The 21,297-nt window shown below is 41.3% G+C and overlaps 1 protein-coding gene across 1 annotated transcript; it reads right to left on the reverse strand.

The window, feature by feature from the left end:
• Nucleotides 1-36: 36 nt before the first annotated feature.
• Nucleotides 37-20,748, reverse strand: prickle3 (prickle homolog 3). The gene is made up of 11 exons (XM_051425008.1): nucleotides 20,529-20,748; nucleotides 14,147-14,229; nucleotides 6,631-6,814; nucleotides 6,266-6,379; nucleotides 5,395-5,532; nucleotides 4,865-5,068; nucleotides 3,934-4,120; nucleotides 2,374-2,712; nucleotides 1,978-2,265; nucleotides 1,491-1,883; nucleotides 37-1,392 (listed from the first exon to the last, which is right to left on the reverse strand). Exons 1-11 carry the CDS (start codon nucleotides 20,568-20,570, stop codon nucleotides 950-952), a joined length of 2,415 nt encoding a protein of 804 aa, XP_051280968.1. The 5' UTR covers nucleotides 20,571-20,748; the 3' UTR covers nucleotides 37-949.
• Between the last annotated feature and the right edge of the window lie 549 nt (nucleotides 20,749-21,297).

A 21,297-nucleotide genomic window follows, 5' to 3' on the forward strand; every position in this document is an offset into this window, starting at 1 on the left:
GTTCAAAGGTCTGTGTGTGTGGAATAAAGTGCACAATAACAATTTAGACAAATTTAATATCACCATAAAATTGTCTCACAATCAAGAGAAACAGAAACTGTCATAATCTCTTCCTTTTACCAGCAATAGAACAAGAAAGAACAGCGACCTACACCAAGTATATAAAAATAAATGACCTTAAAGTGTTATTTTGATTAAAAACATGAATGTACGTCATACAAACTTTACATTATTTCATTTGGACCATACAACACACACGACAAACTTAACCTCCTGTGATACCTTGACGATCCTTTTGATTTTCAAAGCATAAAACCACCACAGATCTCTAAAATTTGGCCATTTAGTATTTAGTACAACTGTAATATATTACAGCCATATAAAAATTGCACATAAGAGCACATAAAAATGGTTACAGTAGAGTTAAACAATAACATATTTAAAATTCCTTTTCACAAACCACTGATGATGGCGCAGTGTGCGGTCAGTTCCTGGTCATACGTGCTACTGGAGGTTTGCATATGTAAATGATGGTGATGTTAAAAAGCAGTAACATTTCACTTCAGGGGCTGTTCTAACTAACTGGAACACAGCACTCTCTCACACAGTCTCTTGTATGTCGAAATATAATCCAAACTTACCAATAATCACTCCACATTCTTCACTACTCACGTGACTCATACATCATTTTCTACACTGTAACATCTCAAAGTCCAACAATGAGAAGTCAATACCATAAAACTTTGAGGTTTATTGTGCTTCCCTTTGCTAAGTAGTGTGTCAGGAACGATGGCTGTGGTTCACTTTTGGAAACGTCTGTTGGATTTAACACTACGTCACCATCATGAAACAGCTTGAACACCAGAGTAATGAAGGGCCATTAGTTCTTCTTGTGCACCACAATTGTGAAAACAACGTGCTGTATTGTGATGTTTCTAGCAGTTAGGGGTTAGGAGATAGCACAGTTTTTATCTTTGTCCTTTGCACCAAGACTGTGAGCTCTTCTCCGCCGTATGCTGCCTCTCAGTCCCTTGTCTCTCTGCACCTCCTTCTCCTCCTCTCCCTCTCTGTCTTTGCTGTCCTCGGGTTGCTGCTTACGGAGTTGCGGGGGCAGAGGTATGGGCTGTCCCAGGAAGAAACCCTCTTCCTCTGAGTCTGAGGATGAAGAGCATGTAGAGCAGTCTTCATGTTTGTATTGGCCCGGCTGGAGGGTCAGTGAGCCCCGCTTGTCCCTGTCCTTGTCGCCTCTCCAGTCCAGGGTGTCCAGCCGAGGCCGGTCGGGCCGCGAGCGTCGGGTGCGCCTCTCTGCTCCCGGGTGTAGAGCAGGGTCAGAGGGGATACGGCAGCGGCTCCACCCTCGCCGCAGACTCCGCTGGTGGTAAGAGGATCCATCTGGTTGGAAAAATGAAATTGTGACAGAAAACAAAATTAACAAGATTCACAAATTTTCATGTGAGTTCATATTCAACTCTCTCAAAGCCTTTTCTTACCCAGCAGATCCATCTGCGGCGGGATGCCTTTCTGTAGATGTAACCTGCTTCCGAAACCTCCCTCCACCTCATCTTCGTCCTGCTGGTTTTCCTCGCCCTCTTGCAGCTCCTCCTCATTCTCATCTTCATCCTCATCCTCTTCAACAGAGTAGCTGCTGCTGATTGGTTCTCTGAAGCTGACCCTCGCTGTGCCACTGCGAGACAGCGGGGGCGGAGAATCAGAGGGTCTGTCCTCAGGTGGGGGGAGGTTCGGCGGGGGTGATTCCCGGGGCAACAAGTCACGAGACTTGATGGGCAGAGGCGGTGGGAGGACGGACGGGTGGTCGGGCGGGATGGGAGGCGAGTCGGGTGAAATTAGTTGGTTCACATGTGAGTTTTTCTGAGGAGGAAACACTACGGAGAGAAAATCAGGGTAGGTAAGACAGCGAGGTGAGATTACATAACACTGACAGCACATTGTTCTGTATTAAGCACTTGTTTCTCATACCTTGCATAACTTGATTCGTCCTTTCCACCCAGTTCCTACAGTCTTTAGCAGTAGAGGTTCCTCTTGAATTAAGACCAGTTAGTCCAGTACTGCCATTTAGACCACTGACAGGAGGTTTGAGACCACAGTCCCCTGGCAGTAAACTGTAATGTGGAAGATCGCTGGGCCAAGACGGACCTAAACCATTTCCTAGATGAATGTGGGGAAGAGGGGAGTAGGATCCTCTTGGATGAGGATGACCACTGGGTGAAAGACCACCGTTTTGAACTGGAGCAGTGCAGTGGACACCTGAGAGAAGCAGAGCACATAAATGTGTGAGAATAGTCTAAAGAGGTTCTAACTCACGGAGTTATCATTGGCAATGTGACCTACATAACACCAATGTACTAGGATCACCTCTGTTTTCCACCGCAGTATGAATGCAGTCTTTTGCAGGAGTTATAGGGGGTCTGATGCCCTCTAGTGGTTGCAGTGGAGAACCGCACTGTGGCTGCTGGTGTTTCTCTGCTGTCCCAGAGCGTCTATGCTGAGGCGGTCTGCTCTGCAGCGCCGAGTCACAGGAGTCCGAGTTATCGGGGTCCTCGCCCAGCGAACAGGGCCTGGAGCAGAAGATGAGCCCCGCTCGAGGGAGGAAGGGACGTCCCAGCAGAGGTAGTTGACAGCGGGCGCAGCAGAAACACGACTCCACGGCGTGCCAGTGCTGACCCTCATATGTCATCTGGCCCTGGTCGATACCTGAGAGGAAATTATCTCATGATTACACAGGACATTTGTGTAAACTGCAGAATTCAATCTTTATCATCTCAGTGTGAGTCTACAGTATGTATACATATCAGGAGTCCTGCAGTTTTGACTGGCTCAGACGAATTTGAACTAATTGTACTTTTATGACACAAAACTGTGACTTCATACTAGTGTATTTAAATATTAACACACAAGTGACACATCATACTTACAGCTACCTATAAGAACTTTGTTACTTGGAGAAAATATAGCATTTATCTGTGACATTTAAGCCCTTTTCAGACATGGAATACTTCGTGTTGCTTGCTTCTCATAGGGAATAACAAATTAATGTTTTCATCCACTTCCACCATTTCTTAGAGAAATGACTCTGTCTGTAAAACAAGGTGTTACGTTTTGTTGGGATATATTCGTAATTTCACCCATGCAGCTGGGATGAAAGAAACTAGGAGGCAGACAGCTGGTCCGAATGTTATTGTGGTTGTATGCAGGCTTTTTTTAAACCTCTTTTGCCTGGAACCGCAAGGGGAAAAAGTCATTTTCATAGACTGACCTGACATGAATCAACTTAAAAGTAGCTTGTTTGCAGTGTTCCTGGTTATTAAACTGCTTTTATTTTCTTTATGCAAAAGATATGAGAATGAAGAGATACATTCACGCAATGCTCTTAATAAAGCGAACAAGAAATGCATTTAATTTTTCTCTGTACATGTTTAACCTTGGGCTGCTGTGGCCTTCACATTAAACTGACAGCATGCAGAAGTTTTCCAGAGATGTTACAGGAAAGTCCAACATATTAAGATTACTGTCATGATTTTTTATGTAAAAGTGACTCAGGCGCTTAATCAGACATTAGTCCAACATGTTAAATTGCCATCTCATTTACATAATGAGCTGTATGTCTGAAATGGGCTTTATTTACATTTACCAGTTACTACTGATTAAAATTAAGTATTAGTTGTAAGCAGATGTTAATGTTTGTGTATTTGTCAACAACTATAATTCCTCCTGTGGGCACCCAAAGGCTGGTGTATAAATTTACAATGAATAATAATATAGTAAAACACAGTTGTAATAATACAAAATATGTATTCATAAAAGAAGTTATAACTGCAGACAAATGCTACTGCTTATATATGCTAAATATAATTTAATGGCTGTTAGCTGCATAGAAACCCCAATAAATGACTTTCTTTGGACTTAAGTCAGTACCTATGTGTTCTCCGCAGGTATCGCAGTACTCTGCGTACAGGGACTCGTAGCAGGAGCAGCAGTACGGTCGACTCTCTCTCATGATGTAACGCTGACCACCGAGCGCAGCCTCACACTCAAAACAACAGAAGTGCTTCATGTGCCAGTATCTTCCTTCTGCCTCCGTACATTCATCTGCTAGAATAATCTGGGATTGAGAAACAACAGTAAAAGAGTTACAGAGAAGTCACTCAGCACAGCAGTGGTGATCTCGTGGGAACAGAAGTAAACTAATCACAGTCGTAAGAAACGAATATTGAGGATTTTGGTTAATAAGAGAAAAACAAAAAACAATGCTATATATGCCCCATCGCAGGCTTAGCTATCTGTCTTCTGGGTCTAAAGAACTCTTGTAGGTCAGTCGTGCCAGATCCATTAGTCAACTACGTCAACTAATCTCTTAAGTCACACTGAGAAGCCATTCAAAAAACAGAAGAGACCGACAGAAAAATCTGCAAACACCCCTCTATGTACTCTGCACTGATAAAGGAAATGATTAAATACAGCAATAGTCAAACACCTGACAGGGCCTAATGATTCATTTGGGGAAACATTAAAAAAGGATTTTCTACACAGGTTACCTTTGGAACAAAAACTCTAACATATTACACCACTCACTCGCAACCGTTTTTGAAGATATTTTCATCTCAAATGTTGGGAAAAAGTGGACAGTTCACAGGAGAGAGAGAGAGAGAGAGAGAGAGAGAGAGAGAGAGAGAGAGAGAGAGAACAAAGAGAGAGAGAGATAGTAAAGTAAAGTTGCCTTTAAGAACAGTGGGAAACTCAGTTCTTGCTTTCTTACTCCCACTACACTTTGCTTTCAGAGATCTGCTACAAAACTCTGCTACTGGGAGTTTATTTGAGTAGTCAGGGATGTTGATGAGACAGTCACCTCATCGCAGGCCTGACAGCGGGGCTTGAGTCTCTCAGCGTGGTGCCGGCCACAGTAGATCTGTCCGTCCTGGTAGAAGTATATGAGATCGACCAGCAGCTCGGTGCAGGAAGCACACTGGAAACACTGAGGGTGCCAACAGCTGCCGTGTCCTGCCCGACTGGCGAACACCGCTATGTCTCCACCGCAGATCTGTCTGCCACACTGGAAAAATAAATTTGTTTGGGGTGGGGGTGTGGTTCAGAGGGAAGGAAGTTAGACAGTATATCTTTTAACAAATGGTGAACGCTGCAGGTAACACAGCAATTTGCTCATACAGCTCTGTAATCATTAAATCCCAGTGGGCTGTGGCCCCTGAGCTATACCTGCACCTACCTGCACCTACTTGCACCTGAACTTGCTCTAATCTTATAAGAAGAACTTCTTCTGCTCTCATGTATTTTTAATAGGCTTTCACTTGTTTCGAGCTTTATATTGGCCCGTTTTATGAGGGAAAGTTTTCTAAACATGGAATTAAACTGCTGCTTTACCTGCTGGCAGATTGCACCCGTCATAGTCACTGGAAAGAGTCTGACGACGCCTCTGCCCAAGTTTTCTCTTTTCCTCTGCTGACTGAACAAACGCAGCTCCTTCTTCTCCTCCTCGTCCAGAGAGTTACAGTACTGGGGCTGCAAGAAACACACAGATATTCTGGTTGACATGTGCATACAAATTTATAAACCTCATTTACCTTTTAAGTTCAATATAATGTATTAAATCTGTCTGTTGTGGTCCTGTTAATCATTAATCCTGTTCTGTAACTCAAATGTATTGTTTATAGGATACGGCTCTTGATCTAACTCATCATCTAACTTTCAAGAGGTTCCTGACAAAGTTTATGTATTTTACTGGCTATTGGGTGGTACATTAGAAACATACACAGAAATACAGTCATGACATTAATTCATAATTATAAAAGTGAACATAAGAAGCAAGAGCAACTGGATTTTAAGTTAAGAAATGGCTATTTGAATAATGCAAAGGATTTCATGGATTTCATGTGTAATGGTTAATTAGTTCAACCAAATCGAGCCTTAAAACAGAATATACAAAGTTCTGTATAAACTGAGGGAATACAGAAGCAAAACTGATCTGAGTTGCTGTTCAAGTTGTTCAAACTGCTCAAAGTAAAAATGAAATGAAACTTCAAAATAAATATTATTATAAATTAAATTTTCTTTTGGCATTAAGAGCCTTATACATAATACAGTGTATGGGGTGGGATGTGGTGGTTGAAAGCAAGCTCAGAATCAATAATAACAACAAGGTATTATTGTATTGTGATTTAGCAAACCTACTAGACTGAAGGATTGTACGTGTTTGGCATGTCACCACTCTATTACAATACACCAGTGGTGTTACCTCACTGTCGTGGGCTGGAAGCTGGTGCAGCAGTTGTTTGATTCGGTATCTCTCCCCTGGACTGTTCACGTAAGGCACCCTGTCCTCTGGCAGGCAGCTAAAATACTGATATACCTGTATGAGGAGACAAGTGTATTCACATTAAGGTCTAAATGATAGAATGCAGGTAACACTTTATTCAATTACAGAGCAATTTATTCAATTGCAGTCATAAATCAGAGACACTGAATATTTTTTTTCCCATGGTTATAAAGTTCTTTAAGTGTATGTATGAACATGTCCAAGTGGAAGCGTGCTTTGTGCGCGCTCTTGTGGCATTAATTCTTGTCTCGTACGTGCGTTTGGCTCTGCACCCTCGCTGTTACCTGTTCGGGCTTGAGCCCAGGTGGGACCCATGAGTACTCCTCGGAGGCGCAGCCTGAGTCGTCGTCGGAGATGGAGTGTCTCTGGAAGTCTGATACCAGCTTCGTCATCATCTTTTCCAGCTGGCCCGGCACTGAGCGTACAGCATGCTCCTCTCGCACACACTTGCAGTGTACACAGATCTTCCTGTGGAGAAGAGGACAGCTTTGGGCTTCATCCCTTGGGACTTTTTTCTTTTTTTACTGATTTACAACACAAGCTAAAGCAGATCAAATGTCAAAGAAACATCACAGATGGATGGGTTCTCCTAGAGCTTCAGGTGCAAACCACAGTGTTTAAATCTGAACCTGATTTCAGATGTATAGCAGTCCCTCTTTTCTGTTATCATCTGACAAAGAAAATATATTAAAATATTAAATAATGAAATGTAATTGCTAACAGGTTGTTACACCACATTCATACAGTACGGGCACTCCTACAGTTTGTAACCATACTATGTACGAACACACTTTGCGTTGGAGATATTATGTCACAAACCAGCCCACACACATTCTTCACGTTGACTCAATTAAACTCCTTGCAGCCAAAAATTACTAATACAACAGTTCTCACACTGGGACACAAAAAGACAATATCCAGATAATTAAAAACTTCACATAAACTGTGTATAGTCTTTGTGTAGAGTGTTGTGTTGATGCATTTGTACAAGCTAAGTGAACTCTTTGACACAGATGTTATTGAGGATCGGACAATCCAGTTAATGCCCACATTACACCGACATCTCACCAGATCTGCATCAAGACCAGCACATCCCAAACAAGCTACTACCAATCAAGCAGGAAAATGAGGTCAGTGACATAAGCCTGGCTGTCAATCCCGGGGCAGTTAAGAGAGGGAAGTGAAGATGGGAGCAATAATCTCCCTCAGCCTCGTATTACACCCCATCTTGTGCTCGGAGTCCTAACCACATTCAATCTGGCGGTGGGTGTGCCTCTGTGTGTGTGGGACCGGTGGAGTCAGACTAAAGCGCCCCGGGGTGAAAGTGAGGTGTGGGTGTCACATATGTGTGTGTGTGGATGCGACAATGTGGCCATATGCAGCATGTATTGCATGGGTACATCTCTGTTACGATTGCATAACAGACTGCCAGCTGGCACTTGTGGCTCAAGTTCACAAGGCACAAAGCTGCTTTATTCCAGCACCCAACCCCCACACAACAAAAAAAAAAAAAAAAAAGCTAGCACACAACTGCTTGTACACTGCATGAGAACTCCTCCTTTAATCAACTGTCTTGTAAAAACTCTGTGAGCAAATGACGGTAATTTCTGCATGTCAGATTGAATGTGCTCCACTCTCTTTACCCGAAACAAGTTAATTGTTAAGGAGTTGACAAAACAGAGAAAATAAATGCTACTACGGGATCCCAGTATCTTTTCTCAGGCCCAGACCAGTACATAACTTACAATATGCAGCTGATACTTTATATGGCCGGTGTCGCCAAGCAGGTAGAACCAATATAAATAATAGTAAACAGAGCAAGTCAGCTTAGCCTAAGCCATGTTGGCACAAATCTGACCCCAGCTGTATTTATGTGTGTGTGTGTGTTCCTTCACATGTGTGTGTGTCTGTGTTAGTGAAAGGGGGAGGAGGAAGGGGGGAGGGATTGCAGCGCACATGCCTATGTAAGTGGGGAAGAGGACACAGCCGGAGACCTGGCATGATGGGACAGATGGCAGATGCACCACGTCTCACCCCACCAGTACCCAACCCTCCCCCTCCACACCCACCTACCACCACCACCAGTCTCCACAAGATGAAAGTATTTGTAACAGGGATATAATCACCAGCGGGTGCCAACCCTCACATGCAACCTTCAGTAATTGGAGGATGACAAAGTGCCAATTTGAATGAATTTGGGGTTTGAAAGTATGCAGGAGAGTCTCAAATCATGTCTCTCTTTGTGCAGGATATCTTGCCATTAGGGCAGAATTTGACCAAAGGCTGGTTTATACACATGCCAAAACATTTAAATACACCTCTTCTATAAAAATAAACCAAACCATGGGGGCTTACTACATATACAAACGACAAAATGTGGAACCTATAAATGAGCAAATCAGCCATCGCTAAAGTACAGTGTATTGTAACCTGTTTTATTTCTCTTTTGTTACACAAGTGGTTGTTTAATCATGACTTCAGTAAACTTAAAAGCAGCACATTTCTGAGGGGTGTTTCAACACTGCAATTTACCAGCCTCTGCTGTGCTGAGCCCGGTCCTGTTCAATTACTTGAGTCACAAGCCTCTGATGTAATACAACTCGGCTATGTCCCCTTTGGCTACATACCACATTTGTTCCTGACAGGTCAAAAAGAAAAATGCTGTCAAAATCAGAGCTGAAATGATTAATCGATTAGTTGATTGACAGAAATCTGCAACTATATTTATAATTGATTGTCATTTTTAAACAGAACATCCCTCATTCCACCTCTTCATTTGCTGTTTTATATCACTGCCAATTGAATATCTTTGGGTCATGGACTGTTGGTCGGACAAAACAAGTCATATGATAACATCACCATAAAAGAAAGACGCCAACTTTAGTTCCCCAAATTTGATTGTACAAAATCTGTGTATATCCAAACTGTTAAAATATATAAAAAGGGATTTATAATCCACAACCAGCCTTGTGTGTTAATAACCAGGAGATACAGCAGATGCTGCTTTGGACAGGAATCAACAATCTGTCTCTAAATGTGATTTGCTGGACCCAAACGTTGTTGCTGGTACAGCTGGTGCTGTTATTATTGTTAATGATGTATCTATTGTTTGTGTTTATCGGCTATAGATAATCCACTCACAGATTATAAACTAAACAATCAGAACTACATAATAGTGAAATTAACTCTAGATAATGGAGTCGTGCTGACACATTGCTATTAGATGGACAAAGTAAATAGAAAACTAAATATCGACTCTATATGGAGCTGAAATAAACTCAATTTGAACTTTTGGACTCCCAACAACCTTAATTAATTAGCTTTGGCTGAGGGGATTTTAAATCATTTGAATTTCGTTGAACACAGATTAAGCTTGTTAACCCCTACGCTGGATCCCAAACTCACCGTGTGACCAGTTATACATTAGTCTTTTCTACATCTTTAAATAACATGACATCTCCATGAAGATACCCTATAGTCCCTATCTTGTTAAGATACACTATAGGCAGTCAAGTGTGCACAGGGGAGGTGAGTAACAACACTAACTGTACCTGACGTCATGTTCTACACCTTAAATCCCCACAGATGTGTGTACAAAACAAAATGAAGTCAGGCTATGAAACACAAGAAGAATCATCTTCTAAACACACACACACACACACAAACCCTTCATTCTACCCACATTACCCAACTTAATGACTGTTTGAGTTTCTAGTCCCTCTAATCCTGTTAGTCGGTAAAATATGGTTTCTTCAGTACCTGCTGTAATCATGACAAATTAGTCCAGGTTGGCTTGTTGACGCTGTCCCATCCAGACTTGTGATCCGCCGAAAACTTTTAAAGTTTGCATCCGATAAGGCGCTGACTACTGCAAGCCTGTCAGCCTGTCTGTCAGCGAGAGCAGTGATATTCTACGGCAGCTCCTTTCCATGTGGCAATTTCTCTGTCCGTTCGGGCTCTTTTCAATGTCCCCGCCGCCCCCCGACTCCCACCCTCCTCCGTGCTGACAGCAGGCTCAAACAAAAGGCTTGAACACAACCACACACTGGAGAAAATACATACAAGAGTTCTTATAGTACACACATGCTCATGTGATTTTTTAAAAATTTACTTATAAAGATAAGATAAAGTACACACGCAGCGTACCTTTCTCTTACACCTTTCAATTGAGCCCGACAATCTACTCACGCTGCCTTTGAAGATACGAAACATCAGAGTCCAAGTGACAATCATGAAGAGTGAACTCACTGTGTCTATCCTCTGAACAGACTGCTGCAACTGATTCATAACAGATGGACGATTGTTGCTCTGATGCAGTTATTAATCATAGAAGTGAGCGGAGCAGATTTTGAGCCTATGAGCAATGCTGTGCTGTGCAGTATTTGTCATATTATTATGCGATCAAGATGGACATGCGTGACAACAAAGTGTCTCTGATGAAATGTCAAAAAGACAGCGTGACTTTTAAGTCTCAGTGAAGTCACGACATATTTCTGAATTTATACCGGCTCATCTGACTCCAGTCAATCACTGAGGATGAATATCAGTCATGAGACATCTGTTAGAGAAGACCCAGTATTATTCACTTATCTTTCTTCTATCAATATTTCTGTTTTTTCAACATTGCTTCACGCACACAAAATGATGAAAGTAACAACTGAACAACTCCAGAGTCAGCAATGAGGCTTAGTTGTGACAGCCGTGATGTAGAGCTGCATCAGAGTGTCGTTCATTAGACAAAATTTGAATCTGAAAGTATATCTTTTCAGATTTTTAAGCTCTAGTGCCAGCTTCTAAAATGTCTTTTCTTCGTCCTGTATGATAGTAAACTGAATATCTTTTCATTTTGGCTGTTGGTCGGATAAAAGAAGCAATTTGAACGTGTTTTACTATTCTCTTTCACATTTTAATGAAGAAAATGATCAATAATGAAAATAATGGTTAGTTAACTTGCAGCTCTACCATAATGTAGTTTTGTGGCTAATGACAGTTGACAGCTAACGCCCAAAAAGTGAATTTAGATCAACTGTTTGTGGGTATACAAACATATTATAGGGCAATACACCGTTATAAAACATTCGGGTGAAATCCAGTGTAGCAGCCATAAAATAACCCTCTGCTTTAAATGTTTGCTGCTGGTGTGATAATCTATAAGTGAGACATACTGCAGTGGGGTATAGTGAAGCCCTCCTTAGATCTGATTTTAAGAAACAGATGGGCCTTGTCCTACATCTCTCTGCCACTAATTAGTGACTGAGTAATTGCCGCATGGCCACCCAGACTAATAGCGATGGCGACTTTGAACACTTTTGAAGCGTGGCGGGGACCTGTAGGTCAAAAGTAACTCAATTCGCTCGCTGCTGGGGAGCGGAAGCGCCATCTGCCCCCCGCCTCAGTTTAAGCTCTGTCTGAGAAAGCTCAGTATGAAGATGGATCACTTCCCTCTCAGCGAGCATCAGCAGCTAAGCCTGTGGTCACTTGGATGATCTTCTCCATCGGGGAAGGTGTGACTTTAAATTGGTTGTTAAGGAAGATGCAATTAGCGACAGACTCTGGGGTTTTAAAAACTGACCCCCATAAATCTCAATCATTGAATCACTTTCATGTTCCTCATTCTCCTGGATCGGCTAAGAGACTTCAAACGTCTAAACAAGACATTTCTCTTTGTAACCTCACCCAAAAAGTCATTTCAGATCTCTCCTCCAGCCAAATGAATAATTGAAAGTCTTCCATAAACCACAACATTATGTTAATTCTGCACAGATTAAACAAACTGTAAACAGATCAATGTGTACAGGGGCTAGACTTACACCGCAGTGTGGCCGGAGGTAGAGAGCAGCACACGTGTTTTAGATTACATCGTAACTTCTAAGCTTTTGTCTTGAACTGAATAGAGAGAACAGAACTGAAAAAAGCTAAAAGATACAATTACAGTCTTTTGGTTACATGCAGTACGCATTCCTGTTCCTTTTGTTTTATTCTCTCCATCACCGAGCCTCAACCATGCAGTGCCCATCTGGGATTGTGAATGAAGCCTTCGTAACCTGAAATAAATCTTTGTCTTTTATTTCATTCATCTAGCTGTGTGTCGAACTCGGTGATTGTTCTCTACGGCCTTAGAGTCTGGATCCACTTAAGGCGACACAATGCACTTGGAAAGATGAAATGTATAATCTGAATCATACAGCTTCCTTCCAAGCGACTGACTCTTTGCTTCTTCTATGTGCTTAAAAATACGAATTAATTAAGAAATAGTAACTTTATACTTACGTTTAAACACTTAATGAAATAAAATTGTTATATTTGAAAAGGAAAAAGTGAAATTTAGAAAAGGGGGAGACAGTGGGTAAGATAGAGGTAGGGAGGGAGGGAGGGAGGGAGGTATGAAGTGGTCTAGAGGGTTACTATCACAGCAGTAAGGCCTAATCTTATTAGCGTGACTGACAGGATTAGACTAACCAAGAGACCCAACCAGCTGGATATTCACTAAAGAACTAAAGAAGAAAAAGGAAAGGAAAGGGGGCTCAAATGAAAGCATGCAAGAACCTGCTTAACAGAATAAAATAAATTGTTGTTCAGGACGTACAGTGGTTAACGACTGCTGAACAAACAAGTGTAAGAGGTATGTAGGCGGACATTACAAGTGGCTTGTGCTTAAATTTAAAAAGGAGGAATTACAAGACTTGAGAGTTCCTTTGCTGCAGAAACAAACTCTCTCAACACTTAAAAACACAAAAAGGACATGTAACAAAAACACTCTGCTGAGACAAGCTCGCCTTGTGTCCATAAAAACTAGTTCCAGATGATCCCTCAGATGATCGGCGCAAAAGGAAATTATCTGTTGTATTAAAACATCACAGTGCTTTTCACCTTAAAAGCCTCCTGGTGAGCCCTGCTTTCAGTACAACTCATGACGGATACTACAGCGACATATGAACAGGTCTTACGTTTAAGTCACTGGAGGTCAGACATACAGCACATGCTACAGGATAACTATCAGTAATCCTGCTGCTCTGTTTTCACATGAAGATAAAGTCAACTCAAAACTAAATGCAGCTGCTTCTGTTGCAGATGTCAGGCTTAATGGCCATGAGCCTATAGTCCTGATTCCTTATGACCACAGGGTCTGGAAGGATGATCGGCTCTGTGAATGCTATGTGGTGCCCTGGCTGGGTCATGTTTGTTGTCTTTTAATGCATATCTGCACTCATTGTGTACACTAATCACAACTAAGCTGATTTCCGATGTTGTGTCCTTTCTAAGACGTGCAAATACACAAACATTCGACACATCGTATTCATATACATCTACGCATTGCGCTTTACGTGCCCATAAAGTTGATAATGTTAGTGTCTTTATGTCTATAAATAAATCAGGAATAGTCAGATTTTGGTTTGCCTGTAGCTGCAGATTATATCTGACAGTCAGCCAATGACATGAAACGTCTCTGCTGGCTGCGGGTTAAATAGCCTCATGTTATTAGAAACACTGGTAAAATATATCATAGCTTGTGTGTAAAAGATTAATGAAACTCAAGACAAAAGCGTCTGTTTTTAAATAAGAATCAGAAGGTCTGAATTAAAAACTCCTTTCTTAAAATGGTGAGGGTGTCATTAGTTTTAGTTTAACAGTCTTGCTTTTAAATGGAAGTAGCTGGTTATTATCAGAAGTAGCACAAGATCCAACAAGCAGCAGGAAAAAGTGTAACTCTACCAAAGGTGAACATAAAGTATGAGACAAACATTTCCTGCTAAGGTTACAGGCAGCGCTGTTAATGTTTAAGAGCCCTACGGTTCATACCTCCAGCCGTGGACACGGAAGCCGGGGCACTGGTCCCCACAGCGCATACACGGCTGCCCTCTGTCTGGGTCCTCTTCCTCCTGCTGAACACACAACAAAAACTCACTTCAGCTCACATCATTTCCCAGTCATACTGTTTTGAGCACAAGACAGTGAAGTTAAAACAACACAGTTAGCACATACGGTGTTCGCCAGACACGGCCGCAGAAACATCAACATCATACTGAGTGAATGAGTTGTGTCTCCACTTAAGCCACGAGCAGAATGCACTTAGAGTCAATCGCTTCAGCCTTTAAATCAGCAGCGATTGGGGTGGAGTATGGGCTGTTTATATTTCTCATGTATTACTAAATGACATCAATTTATAACAAATCCTGTGTGCTTGAACTGGGCAGATATATAAACCATTAGAATGACTGCACGCTACGCTAACAGGCACAAGTAAGATCAGTATAGATAAGTTGTATCTGACACAGCTTGTGACTGACAGCATGCAAATTCACTCTCACCTCTGTGCTCAAATGTGTTTTCAGGCTTTGACATAACATGATTTTCTTAGAGCTGAACGTACAGTACGGTCATCCCTCCTGGATTCTGGTTCGACACCAAACACTGCAGCTTCCGATCAGTGTGTACAATCACTAGACTAAATCTTGCAGTGGGTGTTAAACCTGCTACAGGAGCTGCCTGCAGATGCAAAAAAAACAGAAAGTGATACCCAGAATTTTACATAGTTAGCCCTGAGGTAAATCTGCTTGAGACCAGTCCTCACACTTAGTATATGGGTTTTTTAGGAATGCTATGATGCGTGTTTTGTAAGTGGTGGGATATACAGCGCCGCATGATGAGGGGAGGAAAATCTCAAAAATGCTTTTTGGAAAAAGTGCTGAGCAGTGCATCTGACTTAGCCAACAGCAACTGAACAGCTTAGCACTAAACCAGCTACCTCATATCTCACTTATGATTCAATTCCTGCAGCCTAGAGGGGTGTGTGTGTGTGTGTGTGTGTGTGTGTGTGTGTGTGTGTGCGGACTATAGACTGCAGACATAGGCCTCTTTTTAGAGATGAGAGGAAGGAAGCAGACACAGGATGAGAGCTGCACCCTTTCCCTCTCCATGCAGTCACTTTGTCTCCACTTTCTTTTTCTCTGATGCCTTAATTTAAGGGGACTGCTCGTCTCTTCTATGATAGAAATTTACTGTTGACAGAGAAAATTTGTCTACACTTTTAGCTCTTTTTTTACCCTCTAAAGGGATTCTGGGACTATATTGTTTCCCTAAGACAAAGCATGTGCCTCATGTGGTCTTCTGTCTGTAAAAAAAAACAAAAGAGCACGACCCCATGCGTGCTGCCGTTTTGGAGAGATTCTCAAAATAGACAAAACTTAACTTAAAACGTATTTTCGAACACAAAAAACAATATTTGCTCCTCTCAAACACATAAACAAGTGGCACATACAGATGCATAATGCTGACATGCGCAGACGCTAACACAGTTTAACAAGCAAAGCAATAAAATGCAGATATGTGATACAGCAAGGTACCTGTGCATACCTGCTCAGCTGTGTTTTGATCTCTCTTTTTTCCAACCACACACACCTCATTGGGTTCAACAGAGGCTCTAACCACCTAACCATCAGTAAATTCACGTCAAGCCTGTTTCCCCCATGCAGAGTTCCTTAGCAGAAAGATCAAGAACTGCAGTGCATTAGATTGATTTACACTGAGTTTGCTCAGCTTATCTCACCGATAGCTGAGGGCTGTAGATTATTGTATGGGTTGTAAGTTCTTCACTAATGCAGTGCGAAACCACAGACTGAACGAACTGGGAGCAATTAGCAACTTTTGAATATGAAATAATTTGTTATATGCTTTTTTTAAATTAGAAAACCTTAAGTTTGAGTAGTTTTGCACATGATTTCAAGGTGGAGATGTTGGTCTATTTACACTGATGACTGTATCCAGTTTCGTAGGAACATGAACTTGTTAGTCCAGAATAGTCCTACATGACAGTGAGCTATAATTTACATGCCATTTTTAAATGCTGCACGGTGTGTGGAGTCACTGGGATCTGTCTTCCTCCGCTGCTGCCTTATTAATCGCCACTTTGATTGTCGTTAACAAAGCCAGGTATGAAAGGTGACAAGACGGGCTAAATGAAGCGTACAGATGATTTCTGGGTGACTGGACCTTTCAGTTGTTATTTCCTCAGGAGGAAGGAGCTCCTGAGCTGTCATTGTGACAGAGCCAGGGAGGCGCACACTACAAAATGCTTGTGCGTGCAACACTAGTGTACGGCTGCACTCATAAATATTACATTTATTGAGGTTACGCAGAATGAGAATAAATAGCTGCAGGATAAAACCACCATTGGAAATTGAAGCCGACCTGACGTGATTACTCTTCGGGATACTACAGGGTGTTAACTGACTTTCCATTCATAGAGTGAAGAAATAAAAGGACGCTTTATATTTTAATGTTTTCATTGTCAGTTTTCTCCACTCCAGCACTGTTTGACCTGCTTTTTGAAGTCTAACACTACGTGTACAGTTCATTTGTCAGTGCACAATGTTAACAATTCATCCTGACTGGACAATTGGGCGGGATCAGCACGAACATCATGTATGATCAGAAAACAGATCAAGAAATTGTGACTTCAAGAGATACCAAGGCAGCTGATGTCTTACTGCCTCTGAACCTGTGTGGTGGTGCTCTTAGAGAGATGGCCACTGCCACATTTTTGAACTGCTTAAATGGTAATACATATAAATGTAAGTTTGCTGTGAGTCAGGGTAATCTAGTACATTCAGATTTCCTCTCACAGAGGTCTGAAGAAAATCTTACCACAAAAAAGAAAAACTGAGATTGCAAAGCCTCTGGAAATCCAGAGATTAAATTTTTAACTCAATCAACTCGTCTGAAACACCTCAGGCTGACGTAATGGACATCTGCCCACATTAGATAATGACTTGGACTAATTCTAAAACGGTTTGATATAAAAGTTATAAGGAGGGGAAACATCATAGTACTGAATTAAGGACAGATAGTAATTAAGAGTTAAGCACGGGTACTACAATCATGATGTAATGAGTAATGACGGATTAGGAATCCTGAGAAAAGTCTTAAATTTACTTGAAATAGTTAGCCCCATAATGTGTTAACAGAAAAACAAGAGAACATCCTAGAGAGTTTTCACAACATTCAATACAAGTTTGACAAAGTCACACTCCAATTAGGGTAATTAAAAGAATAAAAATAACCAGGAGATGGGCTTAGCTGTAAACATATCGAAAGATGAATTAAACCTGTCGTCTTGGCTTTAATTAACACTGCATGTTATCACAAAATCAAACTAGAGATGGAATAAAAAACATCAACATCTTCTGGGTCCTCCCAGCTGTTGTTTGTTGAAAACAGGCAGGAACCTTTAATTTACTCCTTAATGACTGTGTTTTGATGACAACAGAAAGGACAACCTTGAACATGAGCCGTCGCCAGCTAGCTTTACATTTCCTTATCGTGATGACAGTGTCCTATATGTCAAGGCCGCACGGAGACTTGCGGGTTTCATGTGCTTCCTTTCAGTCCTCCACAAAAGATAAAGCGTCGAGTTTGTGGCTCGACAATGAGGTTTTGCCTATTGTGCTGCGAGTGAAGGATGTGATGGGAGTGGTGGTAGGAAGTTTCTTCTAAACTAAGTGTGGGTAAAGTAAATAACACACTCACAAGTTCACCTCGGCTCACATGCTCACACTTAGACTGGCGTCTGACTTTTCATATCAGCTTCTTTGTTTTCACTAAGTGGGTATAAGGTTTGATCACATGGCGCTGCCTTGGTTTGCTTGAGCTCTTTTCTTGCTACCAAGTAACCGTGTAACCAGGTAATGGACAAACTGAACGCCTGCCAGCTTTGTTATCTGACATCAGAAGGCAACTGCAATTGCTCAGCCGGCAATTACTTGCAATAACGTAAGAGGATGGATAATTAATACACCTACATTTTGTCATTAGGCGCACACTGAATGCTAAATAGGTGGCACTCTCACAGGCCAGAGGAAAGCACTTTAAAGAGTTTATTAAGCTAAGTAAGAGAAATGAATGAGACAGAAGACAGTGGCTGTCATTTAGCTTTGGCTCCTCTCCTCAGTGTTGTGGTGTAGGAGGGGGTTAAACATTAACCGAAGGGGTCAGGGGTCAGGGGCCTTTGCTGCCTCGGCATGCTGAGTAGATACACCTCTCCTCACTGGACTGGATCGAACAGACAGCCTGCGGGCCAGCCGTCGCCAGGCCCTCCCCGCTCTGTGGCAAACACTTCTTGTTAATCTTACGGTTTTAAGCATCGCTGCCTTCCTGCTGCCGAGGTCAACTCAAACCGCAACCTATAACAACTGGATGCGTTTACCAAATACACGTTTCTGAGGGTCAGACTGACATTTGATCTGTGGCAGTGCTGTTGTGACTGTAGGACACAATGTAACTGATGAGTTAAAAAATGTTTAAAAAGACCTGAAACTGAATTCAGTCATCATCAAATGTATTATTCATATCAAGATATGTGCTGCCCAGTCCTACATATTCAACCTGCCACTATCTAAAAGGCATTTATTGTGTTAAAAAATAGACCAAACTTGATATTCACCCAGAGACAGTAGACAGGTCAGATCACCGGCTATTGACTAACATGTATTCATACAACAGCTTCGAGGGTACAAAACGAACACAAAAAGAGTGCACAGAGTTTTGTTCTGCGACAGTTTGGCTGAATATTAGTTTTCTGTTATCGGATAAGACGTTACATCCATCTTATAAACCTGAATCACAGTATTTTTGCATTTCATATTGAGCCTAATATTGCTCTGGGCTCGGCCACTGAATCATATACATAGTCTTCTATAATCACATTATGTATAATCTAATTTATAAAGCAGGCCTAAATCAAAAAGCTGGAAATACTTCTTATAATTGCCTTGTGGCAGAGCAAAGGCTACATGGAGCATTTGTTGTTCAATGTTTATGATCTTGACTTGTCATCTTTACTCTATTAACATTGAATAATAAGTTAAAAATGATAATAGGTGATCCTGACAACATTACATTTAATTGGGGTATTATTATTTAACACAGTCCCTGAGATACAAATGACTGTAATGATGGCCAGTCGCATTAATACACTAAATTATATTACTTAATTGTAGTGTTGCAGTTAGCGAAAGCACGTTTAATCTTTATAATAAGTGAAATCAGATGATATCTAATCTAATAATATAACATAGAACGTAAATGGATCTGTTTCTCACTCTGATAGTCAACAAATAAGTTTAAGTTTGGAAAAACTACAAAATAAGTGTTTTAAAATACACTTGTACACATCTGTGTTGTAACACGATTCAAAAACTCACTTTTCTAGAGCCGACGTAATGGAGTGTAGCATAAAATATTAATGATATACATTAATACTTGAGTGTAGTTATTGTACGTGTCAGGTGTGGAACAGGTGTCCCAAGTGTTTAAATATTGTTAAAGCGTTGCACAAAAGATATGTTACATGTAAAACTGCATTATTTATATTAATTACAAACACATTTATATGCAAACTTCCTAATATAGTTAAAGTGAGCTCAGAAAAGTTATTATAGACTGTCTTGCTTTTAAAGGCTGCTGCACACTGAATGTGAATCGTAACAACAACTCGGGGTGGTATGACTGTAGATGGATTCACAGTCGCTGTCTGGATATAGTCCAAGTGTGCTGCACAGCCAGATGTTTCATGGCCACACAGCTGTTAAAAGTCTGGTCCGAAAACAAGCTTCATTTGTTCTGTAATCTGACCATAAAGGCTTGTGTTTTGGGCAGAAGTCCCAAACAAAAAAAAAAAGGAAAGGGGGAAGAGAAAAAAAAAAAAAGAGCATAATTTAACAAAGCATCAATTGTTGTTCTAATGAAAACCTGACAAAGGTAATAAACACGTTCAGGTTACAGCTACCACATCCCTACCTGCACAGGTACAAGCCTATGACGTCGTCTGACCCCTCCTGACTGTACCTGGGGCCCGAAGTGACTCAAGAAACAAAGAATGTGTCTGCTACACAGTAATAGATAACACATTAATATTGTGTATTGTACGTGTAAGGAAAATAAAATAAAAAAACGAAGCCAGGTTTTTTTTTTCTGTGTTACTAAGTTAGTTCATTTCAAGTCTTCTGTTACACTGAAAACAGAGGAAGGACCAACCGTTCAAAAGTTAACCCGATAGAGTACGACTGGTGTTAAAAGAATATAAGAGTAAAAGCTGACTTTGAGTGTATGCTGAGAGGTGGGGAGTCATTAAGAAATTAAATGTATGGCCACGAAAGAAAACAAAAAGGAAAAAGAAGAGACTTACCGAGCGGTTGGACCGTCGCTTTTTAGATCCGCGCAGGAACATGGCGGTTAAAAACAAGTTAAAGGTTAAAAAAAACAACAAAAAAAAAACTAGGAGAAGAAACAGCGAGAGGTCTGAATATAATAAGTCACACAGTCTGTGTTAAACTACATGATGTTACCCTCATACTGCCCCACACACACTCCACCTTCCGCCCGCCCCGAACCAACTACCCCCGGCGGCGACTCAACTGACAAGCTAGTCCAACTGAAGAATATGCGACTTCCGGCTACGCTTTCAAAATAAAACACACATTAACGCCCGTGTTTGACATTTCTTGAGCGGAGACAAAGAAAGAGAAACACATTAAGAACTTCTGCTTTATTAAATACACATAGCATTATTTTATTGGTTAAGAAATGTACTGATTAAGTGTTTTATTAAAACTCCTAACGCCGCCGCTTTTATCTTGAAGTTGCGGGCGTTAAACCGACATCCCGACAGCACTGAGTTAACTTGACTAATCTCCAACTTTACCTGAACAGGCAGCAACTGTCCCAAAGTTTGGCCTGTGCTTCACCCAGACTACAAGCACATTACATACAAACCATTCTCTCTCTCTCTCTCTCTCTCTCTCTCTCTCTCTCAACTCTGTTTTAGAAATCCCTCCTATTCTTTTCATACCATATTTAGCCTTTATTTATCCATCTGCAGAGGCTCCTTTGGAGGAGTCTGTTTATCTGAATAAATATTGCTAAATAAATATTATGAGGAGGAGATATGGACAGTG

This window comes from Dicentrarchus labrax, unplaced genomic scaffold, assembly GCF_905237075.1.
Source record: "Dicentrarchus labrax unplaced genomic scaffold, dlabrax2021, whole genome shotgun sequence".
Classification (NCBI taxonomy): Eukaryota; Metazoa; Chordata; class Actinopteri; family Moronidae; genus Dicentrarchus; species Dicentrarchus labrax.